This window comes from Trachymyrmex cornetzi, unplaced genomic scaffold (genome assembly GCF_001594075.2).
Source record: "Trachymyrmex cornetzi isolate Tcor2-1 unplaced genomic scaffold, Tcor1.1 scaffold417, whole genome shotgun sequence".
NCBI classification, from domain to species: domain Eukaryota; kingdom Metazoa; phylum Arthropoda; class Insecta; order Hymenoptera; family Formicidae; genus Trachymyrmex; species Trachymyrmex cornetzi.
The window spans coordinates 81,547-99,710 of NW_017298928.1; the positions used below are offsets into that span (position 1 = coordinate 81,547).

The window sequence follows — 18,164 nt, forward strand, 5'->3', positions numbered from 1 at the left end:
TTAAAGGGTTAATATGACTTTTTCTGCAGAAGCGAAATCTGCAATAAAACATGGGGGTTTTCTCATTTAAAATTTTAAAGTTACCTACCCTTTCACTCCTAGCGGATGGTAGGTTTTTTTATTTGTTTTTCAAAATATTATGTATCACACACATATAATCGTCAATACTACTAATTGTGTTACGTATTATTAATGTAATTTGCATTTGTGCAAAGGATTGTTTTTTTATGTAAATCATATATGGATGAGAGATATCGAGTAAAGTGTCATATTACTTTATATGTTAAATGTTGAAAATGTGCTGTGAGTGGCTTTATTATATGTATTATCTCCTGTAATATACGATACGTTATATATAATTCAAAAATATGTGAATTAAAGTAGTTTAACAGGAAAATTTTTGAGGAACTCACAAAGAAAAATACACAAATACCCTTTTCCTCTCTAATTTTAATTGTATGTTGTAATATGTAATAAAATAAAAAAAGTATATTTTTAAAATAAATACCCCTATACGAGAAGGAAGTAAAACATGTCCTTGACAGAAATCAACTTTTACGTTACGTGTATTGGATAAAGTATGTGTATGTTCCTTTGAGAAAAGTATATATCTTTGCAATATCTATAGAATAAATAATTTTGTATTTTACTTATTTTCTCATATGTGTTTCACAAATGTTGCAATACTCTGCGTAATATTACTTGTTAGTGCATGTTTGTGAATACAGATTTGAAATAAATACTTATCTCATAGGCCTATTATCTTAATATTGAGATTAATAACATCGAATTGTAATTGATTGTGTATTAGCTGAAGTATACGGAAAACTTTATACATTCAAATAAATATCTAAAATAATCAAATTGAAATACACTTTAAAATGTACAACAATCTATTAAAAGGACAAAAAGAACATTTCAAAATATAATGGGCCTTCTAACACTAATAAAAGCAGTATGAACATAGAATGTGCAAACATATAGTCTTGTCGTCTATCCTGAGAACTGCCATCTTTTTGATTGGCTGAATTGTTATGATGCAACGATCTAATATAACTTATTGTGGATGCAAATTCCTTAAGATTTATGACTTATAATTCTGACTTAACACTAATGTCATGTGAGTAATGACCTATGGCTTATTGTAGAAGGCCTTTAAATCTTACCACATTTCTTATGTCATGTCGTGACATGAGGGCACATTGTGCACAATTTCTATTGTGTTTTTGCCATTAGTGTCTAGTATAACAGGCGATTATCTACATATTTTTGCCATATTTCTGATGTCACATTGTAACAGCACATCATGCACGATTTCTGCTGTATTTCTGCCATCAGTATCTGATATGACAATCCATGTTCTATCTTTGTTTCTGCTATCATATTAGTAAGATATGCTCCATTTCTTGCTGATTTTCTGTTGTTATATTATGTTTGACAAATCATGATAACAAAAACTAAACTTAAAGGAAACGCAGTGGACAGGGATCTGCTCTACAATTGTGATTGAATTTGCCAACATATCGCTGGCATACTGCTAGCATTTTGCTATCTGGGTACATACTTGTTATTACATACTTATGTATTACAATAGCATGTCATATGATGTACCAAATGCAGTCACAAATGATGTATATTATGCATTCGTATATGAAAGAGACAATTTACTTTCGGAATTGAGTATCTTTATTAACAGAATATCATATATGTATAACAATTATGTTGCATAACATTGTATATCTGACCAGATATATCGCTCATTGCTCTTTTTGCTCTGTAAGAGTCAATTTCTTGTCGTAAGATAAAATCGTAAATAATTTTCTTTATATAAGTGCAATATTAGAAATACAACAATATCGTCAAAATGGCATATTCAAGAGAATAATGAATTATAAATCCGCTACTTATAAATAGCGAATTGTCTCAACGGCAGCTTTATATAATAATACTTCTTCATATCTATACATAAAAATTGAAATATAAAAATGCATTGGACCTTTTCTATCTTAGAAAAAAAATGGTCGATTTTTTTTTATCTCGTGCTATTATTTAATGGTATAATATCCGGTCTATACGACTCTTATCTGCAGTAACTAGGCAAACCGTCACAATGCAAAACACGACAAAAGTGATAATTTTGCATCAAATATTCCATCGCAATTTTTGAATATTTTGCCCTTTATTACTTGACATAATCGTTACTCATAATTATCTTTTAAACCTCTTGCGGTTTTTACGATAAAAACTGACTTCATCTTTATCGCACATTAATACGATACTTGCTGCATACATACAATATAATAATATATTTAAAAAGCGAGGCCAGCTTCCGAATAAGTAGTAAATATTTTTTCAATCGAATTGGCATATGCCGCTGTTCTTAAATCGAGTCCGAGATTGAATTTCATGGCAGTCTTCATAATAGCCTATATTAAACAAAAAATGTTTAGAATTGAGTTGAATATTTTATACTTTGTCTAACTTATATTAATCTAATTAATTACCCTAGCAGATCTCTCCATTGTATAGTCTAGACCAGAATGGACAATATCTTTTTCAGAAGCGCCAGATATACGTTTTTGGAAGGCTTCGGATGGTGTAACGGGAATACGGCCACCGACACGACCAAACCTACGCTCTAAAGATTCTTGCACCGATTCTACAAATATAAATTTATAAGCCATATTTTCTCTCTCAAAAGTTATTCGCTTGCATATCAAATTTAACTACAATTTTTATTTTTTATTAGAATTCCTCTAATTAAATTGAATTCGGTGACTGGGGTACAATGCTTTTCCTTGGGATGATTAACCAATTTCATCCACTAATTTTACTTTTTCTCGTCACTGAACGAAGAACCAGTATTGATTTTACAAAAATTTCTAAACATTTTACTTTACATAAAAATTTCTCGACATGTAACTTCTTTTTTCATCACAGACATATTTAAATAACGTATCTTTAATTTTAGCTTACATTTATGTTAGCGTTCCAATAGATGTGGCTTTTGCTCTTAATTTTGTTTCTATCTAATTATTTCTGTTCATAATGTATTGTGTTTTTTTACTATTTAATATCTACAGCTAAAGAAATCTAACAATAAGTAAGGTTCAAAATGTTCTTTATTTTTATTATTCGTGTTAAATAAAGTTTATTAATTATCATAAACTATAATAAATTAAACTAATTAAATTGATTAGTTTGTGGGACTCCTTATTCTTCAATCAAATTCGTACTGATCAAGAGGCGAATTGGAGTTGGCGCGGTAAACAATGCGCAATATTCTATTATAATAATTTTAAAACTTTTAATAATTTAGTATTATACACAAAAATTCCGTACGTTTCGGATATATATTTTAGTCTCATCTTCAGCAGATCTTATATATACTTAAAACTAATTCCTATCGCAGAAACAATATAAGATTTACGCAATGTTGTCTATACGACTTTACAATGTTGATCGTATTCCTGGCTAAGCGGTGCACAAAACAGAGAAAGATGCAGAAAATGGCCATGCTGTCCAATTAACAATAGAAGTTTTACAACTGTCCGGAACCGATTTGATTTTCCATGAAATATGTTGTAAATCACGAAAATCTAATAGACACGTATTTTTTTTTATATGCGCTAACTTATGTTTAAGGGGTGAAACACCCCTTTGAAAAAAAACGGTATTTTTCTTTCGAGTCGAATATCGTCGGGAGTATAAAAGATAGAAAAAAATTTTTTTAATAAAAGTTGTACGATTTCAGGAGTACTATAAAGAAAAAAAATTCTTTTATTTTTTTGTTTAACAAAATACCTTCACCACCCGTAATTTTCTTAAATTTAAGAATTCGAAAAGTAAGAACTCGAGGTTTTGAAAAGTTTTACTCGCATTCTTTGGTTTTATTAGATAAACATTTTTATATTGATTGCGGATTTTAAGAGTTTTCCAAATATTGGTTCTAATAGTGTTCTTCTTATCGATTCATGACTGAACATTGTCCCAATATTTTATTTCAGATTTAACACCTGCAGGAAAACATATTACTATTATGATTATACAGAAAGACACAACAAAATACTAGCATTAAATGTTTACGGATTTAGAATTTGGAAAAATTTTGCTAAAAGATTTTCAGATACTGTTTTATTATTGGAAAGTAATATAAATTTACGTGAACGAAATAATATAATAAAATTACAATCTCTGATACATAATCAATTGTCATCCCCACGATATCACAACTTATTTAAATATTCGTGGTTTAAAAGTGGTTATACAAACGAAAAACTAGAAGAATTTGAAAATTCAGTAGAGTTTAGTTTTGACAAAAGTTTAACAATATGTGATATCGGAGATTGCAGTAATATAGCTGTAGTAAAATGTTCATGGTGCAAGAAATCATTATGTTTAAAACATTTTTTCATCGAGTATCATTATTGTAATGAGTATAATGAGTAAACAATACAAAATAAGTAAATAAGATATTAAAGCGTAAAACTGAAAATAACTTTAAGAGAATAATCTTAAGATATTATATTAATGTACAGAGATGAATAAGAAAATTTTATTCACTTTAAGAAGAAATAATAAAAATTATTATAACTCTTAACATTATTTATAATTTGTAATGTTACAAATGTCAATCATGTAAATTTCCTTATTCGTTGATTTATGTATTTTATTGTTCCGATGACAATTACTTTTGCATATGAGCATGGATAGCGTATATACGGAAGCGTTAATAATTAATTCTCGAAAATGATATGTCGTATTGTAACTGTATTACACATGGTTGAATTTGTAAAAAAAATAATCTTCAATTTGGTTAAAAAAAATTAAAGATAAAATTCCCGAATAGAGGAGCCCCGATGACCTTGATCTTGAGATATGTTGTCAAGGTCATGATCCTTAGTGAGATCTCCAACAGGTTTTAACCATCGTTCGTCCTTCGTTAAAAAGTTCAACTGTATAACACGACTATTCTCTGCTTTAAAATAAATTCCCCGCTTTAAAAAGTTGTTAACAGTAATGCGAAAAAAATTCTGCTATATAAAACAAAAATTTTCTGCTTTAAAAAGTTATTAACAAAAAAAGTTTGAAATATAACGTATTATTTCAGCTATACATGCAATATTAAATACTACATATCTACATAGGGGTTTTGTAATGTAAAAAATAATCAAAGTATATGCAAAACAAGAAATTTAATCAATATTTAAACAATCTATGGGATACATAGAGTTCATTATTTCAAAAAAAGCATTAATGCTTGTCATAGCTATGATTTCGTTTAAATAAGAATTCGGCAAGATAATTTGTAAAATGGTAATCACGTGTGCCATAGCGAGGAATGTTTGCTCGCATGTCTCTCCACAATCTTTCAATATTTTGTGTGTGAACACCAGTTTCAGGATCCACAAAGTTAGTCGAATGGTTAACTGTTTGATGCACATAATTTTCATTGCGTAAAGCATCGTATGCGCGCCACTTGTCTGTATGAATAATTGTACCAGGAGCAATATATTGACGAATAATTTGTAAAAGTGTTTCGGTACTTCGATTCGATACAGGCAAAATAAAAGCTTTTTTAGTATCACGCTCAACGCCACCAAAAACTCACTGCCCTCGAATAATGCGTCCAGTATTGTACTCCTCTTGCCTATTTTAGTCTCATCTATTTCGACAATTTTCTCCGGTCCACCAATTAGCTCTTGTTTATTAACAATCCATTGTTGTAATAATTATAGTTAATTTAATAAACATACATTACATAAAGGTAAATATCAATAAATAATGTAAATTAAAATTTTGTAATTTAAACCTCTCGACAAAAATTCGTCCGATTAACTACACTACTATTACTCATTTGTAATTCAACCATTAAGAATATGTATCGTGGTGGCTGCATCATTAAAAAATAAGCAACAAAATGATAAATTTTGGCGAGATCCATATGTGCTCATTCAAATCATGTTTCATGATATGCATTAATTTTAAAATTGCACGTTATTCTTCGTCGCTTTCGAGCTTTAATAATTTTATAATACGTTTTTGCGCAATGAAATAAGCGATTTTCGGAGATATTAGCTAGTACTATCAAATTCTCACATCTTGGCAGGGAATGGAAGTAACTCGTTACTTGTAACTGTAACGAAGTTACAGTTACAAGTTACTTTTTTGATAACTTTACTGGTAACTTCATTACTTTTTTTCTATAGTAACTGTAACGGTAACGAAGTTACATTTTTTTGGTAACGGTAACGAATTTTACAGTTACTTTTATCGTTACTTTGCACATAATTGGACACGATACGACACTTACATTGTAAAAAAATTTACACATATAATAGATGTAAAATAGATTACATGATTAATCCTGTAAATATAAAAAATCGTGTAATTTTACAGAAACTAAGTAATTCCACAAAACTTATGTAAATTTGCTTTTATTGTGTAAATATATTTTATTTTATATTGCTGTAAATAGCATATTTTGAATATTTTCTGTAATTATCCAAATTTTAGTAATATTACGTAATATAACAGAAATTTTTCGTGTATTGCTGTTAAATATATAATAATATATAGTGCGAAATGTATTGTCATATTATCGTCCCCGTAACTAAACATACACATTGTAATTGTACTTCCACAATCTGCTTTAGTTACAACCACGAAATTATTTTTACAAACGTGTGGACGTTTACAACTATTATAATAAATCTCAAAATTATCCAGGTGATAGTTGTAATTTTACACAACAACTTTTTACAGTGCATAGCTCTAGTTTGGGACTAGAGAAGCCCTTTATAGGCCCGTCCGCTGTAATTGATGGTCGATTTAAAAAAAAATAACGGAAAAGTAACGAAAAGTTACTTTCTCAAGTAACGATAATTGTAACGAGTTACTTTTACAAATCGATAACTAGTAACGGTAACTTGTTACTTTTCCTACTCGGTAACGAGTAACTGTAACTTGTTACTTTTAAAAAGTAACTTTTCATTCCCTGCGCATCTTGGACATGTTATTTCATTACGAACGACTTTTTTCTCGCACAAGAAATTCCACAAAGAATTAGAATTATATGTTATATTAATAAATTCGTGCAAAACGCATATTGAAAAATCACAAAATCTTGCCGAAATGATCCAACAGACTAACACATAATTATGCGACTGAAACTAATAACAGTTCAGAAATAAGAGTAGCAATGCTTAACGTCCTTGACTGAAGAAATGTAAACAGAAGAGTAAGCTCGCAACTGTACAATATATATTTGTATATAGCATTCATCACGTAGGGTAGGTCCAACAGGGAACCAGTAGTACACTATGAACCATTGCGATATTTCGTAAATATGACGTTATCAGATTGAGCTGCTATCATGCAGAGACTCGCATTTGAACCCCTCCTCGGCTCCCCAGTCGACTGACAGATCACGCCAAGGACGGCCATGTAATATTACATTTTAAGAATTTTGGGTTGCAAAGTAAATTTTTTTCATAAGTTTTACGTATTTTTTATGTTTTTGTTGTTATATCTATCATTTTTTTCATTATGCAATAGTTTTGTGTGCACATTTGGCTTTATTATTCTGTAAGCAACTTTTTCTGTTACATTATTTTATATTTTATCACATTATTTAGGAGATTATCGTAGAAAAGGTTAGGTGGTCTACAATGAATCATTTTGACGTAGTGAACAATGAACTATGGTATATTGTAGACCACATAACCTTTTTTATGATAACCTTCGAAATAATAATCCATTGTAATAATTATTTAGAATACGGCACCTAAAATCTCAATAAAAATACATTCATTTGACGCGTTTTCAATCAAAACGAAAGAAAAACGCAGTGGTCGGCTTTATGAATCCTCACCTCCTTATAATTGTCTATTTTATAAATAAACATTTTAAAATATAGCAAAACTAAAATAATCCCAACAATTCACAGTATAAAACATGTAGTTCATTATTAAAAATAGCATGGTTCATTGTGTACACCCCTTGTACACAATGAACCATTTCCTGTTTTTTAAAATAATCGAAATTGTGACTAAACTTCAGGGATAACTTAAAAGTTATTATTTACAGAATGTAGTCAACTAAATTCATAAACTGTATGCAAAAATTCAGACCTTCAATTCAATAATTGAGAGAAATATCAGCCTCTGACATGATTCAGTGTTGGACCACTTACCCTATGTACTTTTTAAATACAAAGTGGGCCATTTAAACCTTCGGCATCCGGCAACCTTGTAACTTTGACATCTGTTATCAGATCAGCTGATGTAAACACATTTTCGAAGCGTCAGTCCAAGCGAATTTGTGTCATGGAACAGTACACGCCACCATAACGCGCTGTTATCGTACAGCTTTACATTCAAAACAACTTCTCAATTGTGAAAACGCAACGTGCATATCGTGCAAAATATCGAGTGAAAAAAGCGCCTTCAGACCATACCATTAGACATTTACACCAAAAATTTTTGGGCACCGGTAATCTTGGTAATGCCAGTCATCGAGGCCGACGCCGTCCGAGGCGGTCTGACGAGAATATTGAGGCTGTACAGGTCAGTGTACAGAGATCTCCGACAACATCGAGTCGTCGACGTTCTTCTCAGTTGGCCATCCCTTGCACGACACTCCGACGCATAGTTCGTGATGAATTGAAGTTATTCCCATACAAAATTCAATTAGCTAATCAACTCTTTCCAATCGATCGCTTTATTGCGGCCTTTGTTCCCTCAGCGCCTTATTTCGAAAAATGGTGATTTTGACTGGCCTCCGCGATCGCCTGATTTGACAGCTTCCGACTTCTTCCTGTGGGGTTTTTTGAAGTCCAAAGTTTATGTCAACAAGCCACGGACCCTGGAAGCTTTGAAAGACAATATCTGACGGGAAATGGCCGCTATAGAGCCCGAAACACTTCAGAAAGTGATGGAAAATGCCGAAAAACGAGCACATTACGCCATCCGCTCTGGCGGTGGCCATTTACGCGATATAATATTCAAAAAGTGATCAGAATAAATTTGCAAAGTTCAAAATAAACGAAAATCACTTCATAACAAATTATTTGTGTTTTTTATATACGATGTCAGAAAAAAATATGTTGAAGGTGAGAGCCGAAGGTGAGTCGTGCGCCCCTTAGAAGGGGGAGGGGAGGTAAGAGTTCGTGTAGAGAGTCAAAACGTATGTGTAGAATAGTATTGAATATGATATACAGCAGAAATAAGACGTTATTTTCGAAACTTTTCGTACATAACTTTTTAACGAAGGACGAGCGACGGCTAAAACCTGTTGAGGTCACTCAGGATCATGACCTTGACAACATATCTCAAGGTCATTGGGGCTGCCTCCCCTATTCGGGAGTTTTATCAAATTAAAAATTTAAGAAAATTACGGGTGGTGGGGTTTCGTTAAACAAAAAAATAAAAAAAAATTTTTTTTCTTTATAACTTTAAAGTACTCTTGAAATCGTACAACTTTTTTTTTTAATTCTTTTCTATCTTTTATACTCTCGACGATATTCGGCTCGAAAGAAAAATACCGTTTTTTTTTTCAAAGAGGTATTTCACCCCTTAAACATGAGTTAACGCACGTATAAAAAAATACGTATTTCTTAGATTTTCGTGTTTTACAACATATTTCATGGAGAATCAAATCGGTTCCAGACAGTTGTAAAACTTCCTTTGTAAGTTACCCGGCTCATTGGAAATATTTCTCAATTTTCTATATGTATAGATTTTATTTATTAGATACGTTTGAACAACAAACAAACCAACAAATTTTTTTCTGCTTACCCTATAGCCTGTGAACCACTACACACAATAAAATATCTTCACAGTCTCACAAAATAATCAATTTAATTAGATAAAATAATAATATTATGGCTCAATAAAAATAAATAAACATTAATCAACAATAAGGGCTACGAGCCAAATTTTAATATATTTAAAATTATTCAAACGTTTCGACCTTTTTGTCAGGCCATCTTTAGTGTTTACAATGTTTGTAAAATTAAACACAATAAATTAATTTTCTGTAACGGTTGGATACATATAATTCTGAACTTATAGTTACGCTGACATAATGATGGTCGTAGATTTTTCATGTATTAATGCCGTAACAATATAATTCTTTCTCTCTTGTAATTTAATTAGTTAACGTTTATCTATACAATTGTGTCTGGCAGTCGCAATTTATGGTCCATATTAATAATCAATTGGAAATATTTAGTTAGTCGATAAACTTGTATAAGCACATATTCTGTCAATTACAAGAATAAATACAATATATTATAAATTATAAAACCAATAGTGAATAAATGATCGTTACATTCACTGATTTTTCATATACACGGTGGGTCATTTTAATCTCCCCACCTGAATTTCTCGGAATCTAAGCCAGATAGAGAAAAATGGTCCAGACAAAAGTAGAAGGGGACAGAGGGGGTCACCTAATGGTACCAAGGACCTTGACCTTGAACTCGATTTTCAAGGTTATTTCAAGGTCAAAGTGATTTTTTAAAATGGGAACACCTATTTTTGTCCCCGGATTTGAAAAGAGCGGGAAATTTTACGTTCAAAATGATATGTTTATCAAGGTCATGACAAGGTCGAATGAAGGTCAAGTTTGCGAATTTTGATTTCCCAATTGAATATACTGGAACCTAAGTATCGTACTTCACTACTGCGCATGCATAAGTATCGTACTTTATTACTGTGCATGCGTAAGTATCGTACTAACCAATAACTTAAACCATAACCCAACACAACCCATAATCCGAAACGAGCCCATAACGATAATCGGACCAATAACCATAACCCATATCCAAGTAAAGACGGCGACTCCATAATGATTGCGAAAAAAAACAATGAATATTAAAAATCCTTAGTACGTACATGTCTCATGAATATTTTGAATATCTGTCTCATAAATACATACTTTGTTTAGTTGTTACATCAATTTGATTTTTCATAGTTATAAAGTACGATTCAATAATTCTTCGATTCTTCTCTTTTTTTTATAAGTTTGTAATATTTCGATTAACATTGCATTACCTACATTTTGTTAAGGTGAAGAACAGCTCTAAAACAGTCTCATAAATATTTAATTCAATTTTTAGAAACCCTCGAAAGTAGTGATTCCCATTTCGAAAAATCACTATGACCTTGAAATAACCTTGAAAATCGAGTTCAAGGTCAAGATCAGAGTACAGATAGGTGACCCCCTCGACCCCCTTTAACATTTGTCTGAACCAATTTTACGTATTTGGCTTAGGTTCCGGAAAATGTAAGTGGGGAGTTTAAATTCGCAAATTTGACCTTCGTTCGACCTTGTCATGACCTTGATAAACATATCATTTTGAACGTAAAATTTCCCGCTCTTTTCAAATTTCGGGGTCAAAAATAGGTGTTCCTATTTAAAAAAATCACTTTGACCTTGAAATAACCTTGAAAATCGAGTTCAAAGTCAAGGTTCTTGGTACCATTAGGTGACCCCCTCTGTCCCCTTCTACTCTTGGACTATTTTTTTCTATTTGGCTTAGATTCCGAGAAATTCAGGTGGGGAGATTAAAATGGCCCACCGTGTATATAATCATTAAATAAAACAGATCTTCATAAATATATAATAAATTAAAAATTATGTACATATACCTCAAACGAGAATGCATAGCAAGGGTATTAGTCCAATAATTAGTAGAAAAAGATAGTAAGTCAATTAATTTTAAAAGCAAATTGCGATCCGAGTCAAAAAATGAAAACATGTTCAATCAGAAACTAGTGACGTTCTGATGCTATGTAATAACAACTAGACTTTTGTAACTGTTAGAAGTGGGGATGAGATTGGAAGGAAACTAGAGATAGCAATAGAAACGAAGGAGATAAGACGAGAAGAAGGAACACTATGAAGGGGAAAGAAACTGCAAAATCTGTAAATAAGAATTCGGTATTGATTCAATATCATTTTTATTGTTCAATCCTAATGTTTTATTTTTTATATGAACCATTTCGGAGATTAATCTTTTATTGTAAGACGGCTTTGTCTAAAATCTACGTCTTTCCAATTGAAATTGTGGTTGTAATTTATACTATGATCAGTAATCACGGATAAAAAAACAGTTTTTTTCTTAATGTCCAAAATGTATTCATTTAATTTTGTTTTCAGTTTTCTTTTGGTTTATCCTACATAACTCGCTTCACAGTCTTCACAAGAAATTTTATAGACAATATTAAGATTATCTAAAGAATATAATTGATCTTTTCCTCTAGTTATAAGGCTTTTTAGAGTATTAGGGATGAAATACGCTAGTTTACAATTACACTTATTGGCTATAGGCAAAAAACTTTCAGAGATAGATTTTACATATGGAATTGTGAAAAATTGTTCTTTGATATGTTGTTATGTTGAATATGTTGTTTTATATTATTATTGTGTATGTGGCATTTTAATCTTTTTTCCATTGTTGAAAAAATGAAGGAAAGAGGATAGCCATTATTTAAAAAGATATGAATAGCATCAACCAGATTTTTTTCATGAAACCGAGTGTTACGTCCAGCGGAATCTCACGACTCTTTTCTTTCGTGGAGATCTTGATTTTGTTGAAATAAAAAGACAGCTGTGAATAACGAACAAGTTGAACGTTATAACCTAGAGAAGACAAAAATTTTCTTTTCCCGCCATTAAAAACTAAACGAAGAATCCAATATCTCCTCGTAAATGTCGCTCTGAGATAAACTAAAAATCGGTGCATATGCACGAGCGACGAGACCAAAAGGACACCGACTCTGTGTTCCTTTCGAACACTGCGACTAAAAAAATAATAAATATATCATTGGAAGCGTAAGACCGGCGCCAAGATATTTTTTTTCTACGGTCAAGCCGCGGACGATTCTTGCGAGTTCAAGAAGCGTCAGGCGACGTTCAGGGGTGGATTCTGGGTGGTCTCGTGCCGACGCTGCATATGCGCTTTTTTGACGCGTGCGTTTTCCCATAAATATTAAGGTCGTAAAAATTAAGGATAACACTTTCCCCCGGCATCCTACGATTGACAGCACCCTCTCCGACGGTTTCTCGGGGACCATCACCAATTAGTGAGTTTTGATTCCACTGAAGTACACTGGGTGGTCTCTCTTTAAAGACGACCAAATTTTTAGTCCGTTCACGTAGATCTTCCGCCTCCTCGTCACCGTCACCTCCCGGAGATTAACAACGCGCGCCGACCTCCCGCCCGTGTCTGCTCTAACATCGCGGAAAATTCTAGAGAACAATCTCCGTTACACATAACTCTCCTACGCACGCACGCACGCACATTAACACATACAATGGACCGTACAACAATATATTTATCTTTTTTTTTGTATATAAAAGAACCAAAGAAGAGCTCCATTTTATAATGCAACAAAAATGTATCAATAAACATTTCGTTAATTATATTTCATATTAAGTTTAACCCTCGTTTATTAATTTGCAAAACCTATCCTTGTATTCGTTGTAAGCTCTCCCGCGGTTGCACTTCGCCCTCTCCTCGGTCACTTGGATTAAGTTCCATGACCGAAAACCAGGGCATACGAACGTACTGGCACGTCTGGTGTTAAAGTGCGCCCTCGCAGCACACTGACCCAATTTGGGCCCTTTAAACCTAAAAGTACGTTCGACACGTGTGTTCGTTTAGCGGAGCACGAGTTGAGACTTCCATTTCGTCCTCCATTCGACCCCCGGCTCGTTAAGAGCCTCAGGACGAAGCAAAGAGTCTCTCTTTGCGTCGGTCCTTCCCCACAGCTCCCTTGCGGTCTGGAGCCTGGACACGACCAAATCGGTCTAATAATTCGGTTCCTGTTGCGTTCACCTCCTCAGTTCCATGCGGAGCTTGGACGTAACACAAGGATGAGTCAGTCTGATTATTTTATTCACAAAATACGCCTTTTTTATGACTCAGAGAGTGGTGGGAATGAAAATTAAGAAATCTGCCTGAACAAGTAACCTTCTGATATCTATCAAAAATGATCTTATTGTTATCAATAATGATCATAATGTCTAAAAAATTTAATTTACCATCAATACCGATCTCCAAAGTAAACTGAGTCTGATATGTAAAGAGTTAAATATTTTTAATATTTTATTAGTACTTTCTAATGGAGCTGCTAAAACGATGTCATCCACATACCGCAAGTAGAATAATAAATCTACAGGTAATTTTTGGATCGCTATTCCTTTAAGATCCTGCATAACCATGTCAGCAACAATTGGTGACAATGGTGATTTGAATTTGGTGATCCATTGGAGTACCAAAAACTTGCTTACAAATTTTGTTGTTGAATGAAAAAAATATAGTTAAGAACTAGACGGATGGAAGCTAAAAACATTTTGTCTTTTTACTATATAGTTCCATCTCTATTTAACACCGTTTCATGCTAGTTCTATCGGAACGTTCGTAAACAAGGACAGAACATTTAACGATATCAAAACGTAGTTAGAATCAAAATGAGCCCCAATTTAATTAGTTTAATTGATTATAGTCTATGTTAATTTACGCTAGGCTCAGAAAATGTGTTTTTCGCATAATTCATTTTTTAACTTTGTATTTCAAGTTTTCGTTTTGTTTATGTCATACTATTTAAAGATTGATCACACACCAAAAATTAATATATAACAACAAAAATCGGATTAAATTTATAAAATCATGTATGGAGGACAATATCCCTCCCCCACATTATATAAAATTAGAAAATTCACACCCTACTTAAGAAAAGATGGTATTTCCTCGACAAAATACCGATGCCTAAGAAATGAATACATTATTAGAATACTAAAGACAGAACAGAATGATAGATGACGCTTACAGATCGATAAACTTTTCGTATCATCAATCATCATTGACCACTGTTAGAGAAAAATGGTTCCTGAACTACTCCTTGGTATCTGTTCCTACAGACATTCGATTACAGTTGGGGAAATGATTTTCTTTACCAATTGTACGTGTGAAGGATGCCATTTACAAATTTCTCAAAAGCATTGAATATGGAATCAAAAAATTACAAGGGTCAGTTCACAATACCATTAAAAATAGATCTTTGCCAATTCTCAGTAGGCTTTTTTCATTTAATAACACAAAGAATTCAATGAAATCTATTAATTTAACTTATAAAACCAAACAATTTTTAAGAGAAAATAATACAAAATATTATTTTTACAAAAGCTGACAAGGGCAACATAACTGTAGCATTAGACAAAGATAAGTACGTTAACAAAATTAAAGAAATGTTACAAGATACCAAAACATATTTGAGAATTAACAAAGATCCAACAAACACAAATAACTAGCAAATTAAAAAAGTTACTTACAAGATGGAAAAAATCAGATCATATACCTCAAAGTACATACAAAAAATTATATTGCAGTGACAATTTATTGCCAAGTGCATATGCATTACCTAAAGTACATAAAGATTTTCCCTTTTCGTATAATTATTTCATCAATAGATAGTCCGCTATACAACCTAGCCATTTTTTTACATGAATTGATCGTATTCCGAAAGTTTCGAGTTTTGTCAACAACAATTTCGAATTAGTCAACAAATTAACCCATTAAGGCCTATGCCTAATACACCTGTGATAGCGTCAAACTGAATACGTGATTCATAGCATAAGCGAAAGAAAAATTACCCGTGTTTCTTTATTTTGCAAAATTGATTGTTTAAACGATAATTGTTTAAACAGATTGTTTAAAAATGCTCATTTTTAAAAAACTGAAAGTGCCGTTCGATTCTACAATCAAAAACAAAAAACTTTTATTCTTGGTATTTTTTCGATCCGGTGCTTTGTTTATGCAAAAAATTATTATAAACGGTTTTTATGCACAAAGTCGACTTCCGCCCATGCTCTGGGTATTGCATATTGTTTTTTGATTTTCCGATTTTGGCCTCGTTTTTCCTTTTATTTTGAGGTGGTTTATTTTTCGACGTAGAATCGAATAGCATTTTTAGTTTTTAAAATAGGTATTTTTAAACAATTTGTTTAAACAATTATCGTTTAAACAATCAATTTAGCAAAAAGGAAAAGCACGGGTAATTTTTTTTCGCTTATGCTATGAATTCCGTGGTTAGTTTTTATATTTATACAATACTCAGAGCATAGGTGGAAGCCGAATTTGCGCATGCAAACCGTTTATAATAATTTTTTGCATAAACAAAGCACCGGATCGAAAAAATATCAAGAATAAAAGTTTCTTGTTTTCGAACGAAGAATCGAGTGGCACTTTTAATTTAAAAAAAAATGGGAATTTTTAAACAATTTATTTAAACAATCAATTTTGCAAAACGAAAAAACACGGGTAATTTTGTTTTCGCTTATGCTATGAATCACGTATTCATTTTGGCGCTATCACGGCTGTATCAAGCATGGGCCTTAATTAAAAGACACTAACAATAAAAGATTACGTTTTGGTCTCATTAGATGTCGTGTCTTTGTTCACCAGCATTCCTTCCGCTTTAGTCATAACGGCTATTAACAAAAGATGGAACTATATTTCCAGCAATTGCAACATCCCTAAACAAGAATTTTTGGAGGCAATAAGAATGATTTTAGATCCGACGTTCTTTTTTTTTGATGATCAATTCTATAAACAAAAATTTAGATCTCCAATGGGATCCCCTTTATCTTCAGCGGACTTAGTCATGCAAGAATTAGAGAATCGGCTGTTGAGTAGTATAAATTACAGGATATTTTATTATGGATACGTAGATGACATCCTTCTATGCATCTCCTCAACTGAAATTAACAATATAATAGATATTTTCAATGTATACCACACAAGACTACAGTTCACTTTGGAGGTATAAAATAGGGGGTATAAAATAGAGGGTTTAAATAAATTAGATATTACTGTTATGATAGATAAAAGCCAGATTAAATTCGATTGATATCAGAAACCAATCTTTTCAGGGAGATTCCTAAATTTGTATTCTCAACATCCGATGTCCCAAAAAAAGGGAATAACATTAGATCTAGTGGACAGGCCATTATTCCTCTCGCATCCGGAATTCCATGAAAAAAAAATGAATTTCATCGTTAATATATTAACAGAAAGTGACTATCTCATGGAATTTATCATGAAAACGATGAAAAATAGGGGATAGAATATCTTATTAAAAAAACCAATCTGCAAAAATGAATAAAAAACCTGACAATGTAACAACAAAAAATAAATGGTTCAGCATTCCATATGTACAGGGCATTTCCGAAAAATTCATGAACATTATCAATAATAGCGTACACAGAATTTCATTTTTTAGTTTTAACAAATCAAGTAGGTTCATTAGAGTACAAAAATTCGTTGCCAAATTTACAAAAAGGAAACGTTATATATAAAATCAATTGTAAGGACTGTAATACATCCTATGTGGGATAAACGGGGAGAAAATTAAAAACTAGGGTAACTGAACATCAAAATCACACATACGCAGAAATTCCCCCTCCCACTCGTAGATTGCATCATAGTCACGAATTTGATTGGGATTCAGTGTGATTAGATGTTGAGAGTTATTATAATAAGCGCATCGTTTATAAAATGATACATATCAAGCAACAATCTAACGGTCTTAAGGGGGAAACCTCCTTTATCGGGTCAAAAAAATCGGTGTTTTGGAAATAGTCTTAATCGATTGTTAAACTATTCAAGAATATTCCCTGAAAATTTCAAGTCGATATCTGCAGTATTTACGAAGTTACGTAGTTAAAGCGGACGGGTCGGGTGACGAGTTCAGACGGGCCTAGCGACCCTCGGGCGGTCATTTAAACATCCCCCTCCTCTTTACTCAAATTTTGACAAAACATTTGCAACCGATCTTCGACGATCTTTCCAATGACAGTCTTTTGGAAAGGTGTTTAGGCGGTTACACGCAGAATGCGAATGAAAGTTTCAATTCTACCGTTTGGCGTTTATCGCCTAAACACATTCACAGTGGAGCAAAAATCGTCTGCATTGCTGCGTATATTGCTGCATCGATATTTAACGAAGGCTACAATGCAGTGTTAATAATGATGAACAAATTGGGTATCGAAATTTGGATCCAGGCACACAATTTTTACGTAACGAAGGACGAGAAGTGAATCAACGGACAGAACCGCCGAAGCTATAGCAGCTCAAAAGAGGCAAGAACGGCTCC

The 18,164-nt window shown here is 32.4% G+C and overlaps 1 protein-coding gene across 1 annotated transcript in view; it reads right to left on the reverse strand.

The window, feature by feature from the left end:
• Positions 1-1,668: 1,668 nt before the first annotated feature.
• LOC108764407 (glutamate dehydrogenase, mitochondrial) overlaps positions 1,669-18,164 on the reverse strand; it is a 75,310-nt gene continuing 58,814 nt past the window's right edge. The window contains exons 5-6 of the mRNA XM_018512651.1: positions 2,505-2,659; positions 1,669-2,426 (exon numbers count right to left, since the gene is read on the reverse strand). Of these exons, the coding sequence (XP_018368153.1) occupies positions 2,310-2,426; positions 2,505-2,659 (272 nt within the window). The 3' untranslated portion in view covers positions 1,669-2,309. The remainder of the gene's footprint in view (positions 2,427-2,504; positions 2,660-18,164) is intronic.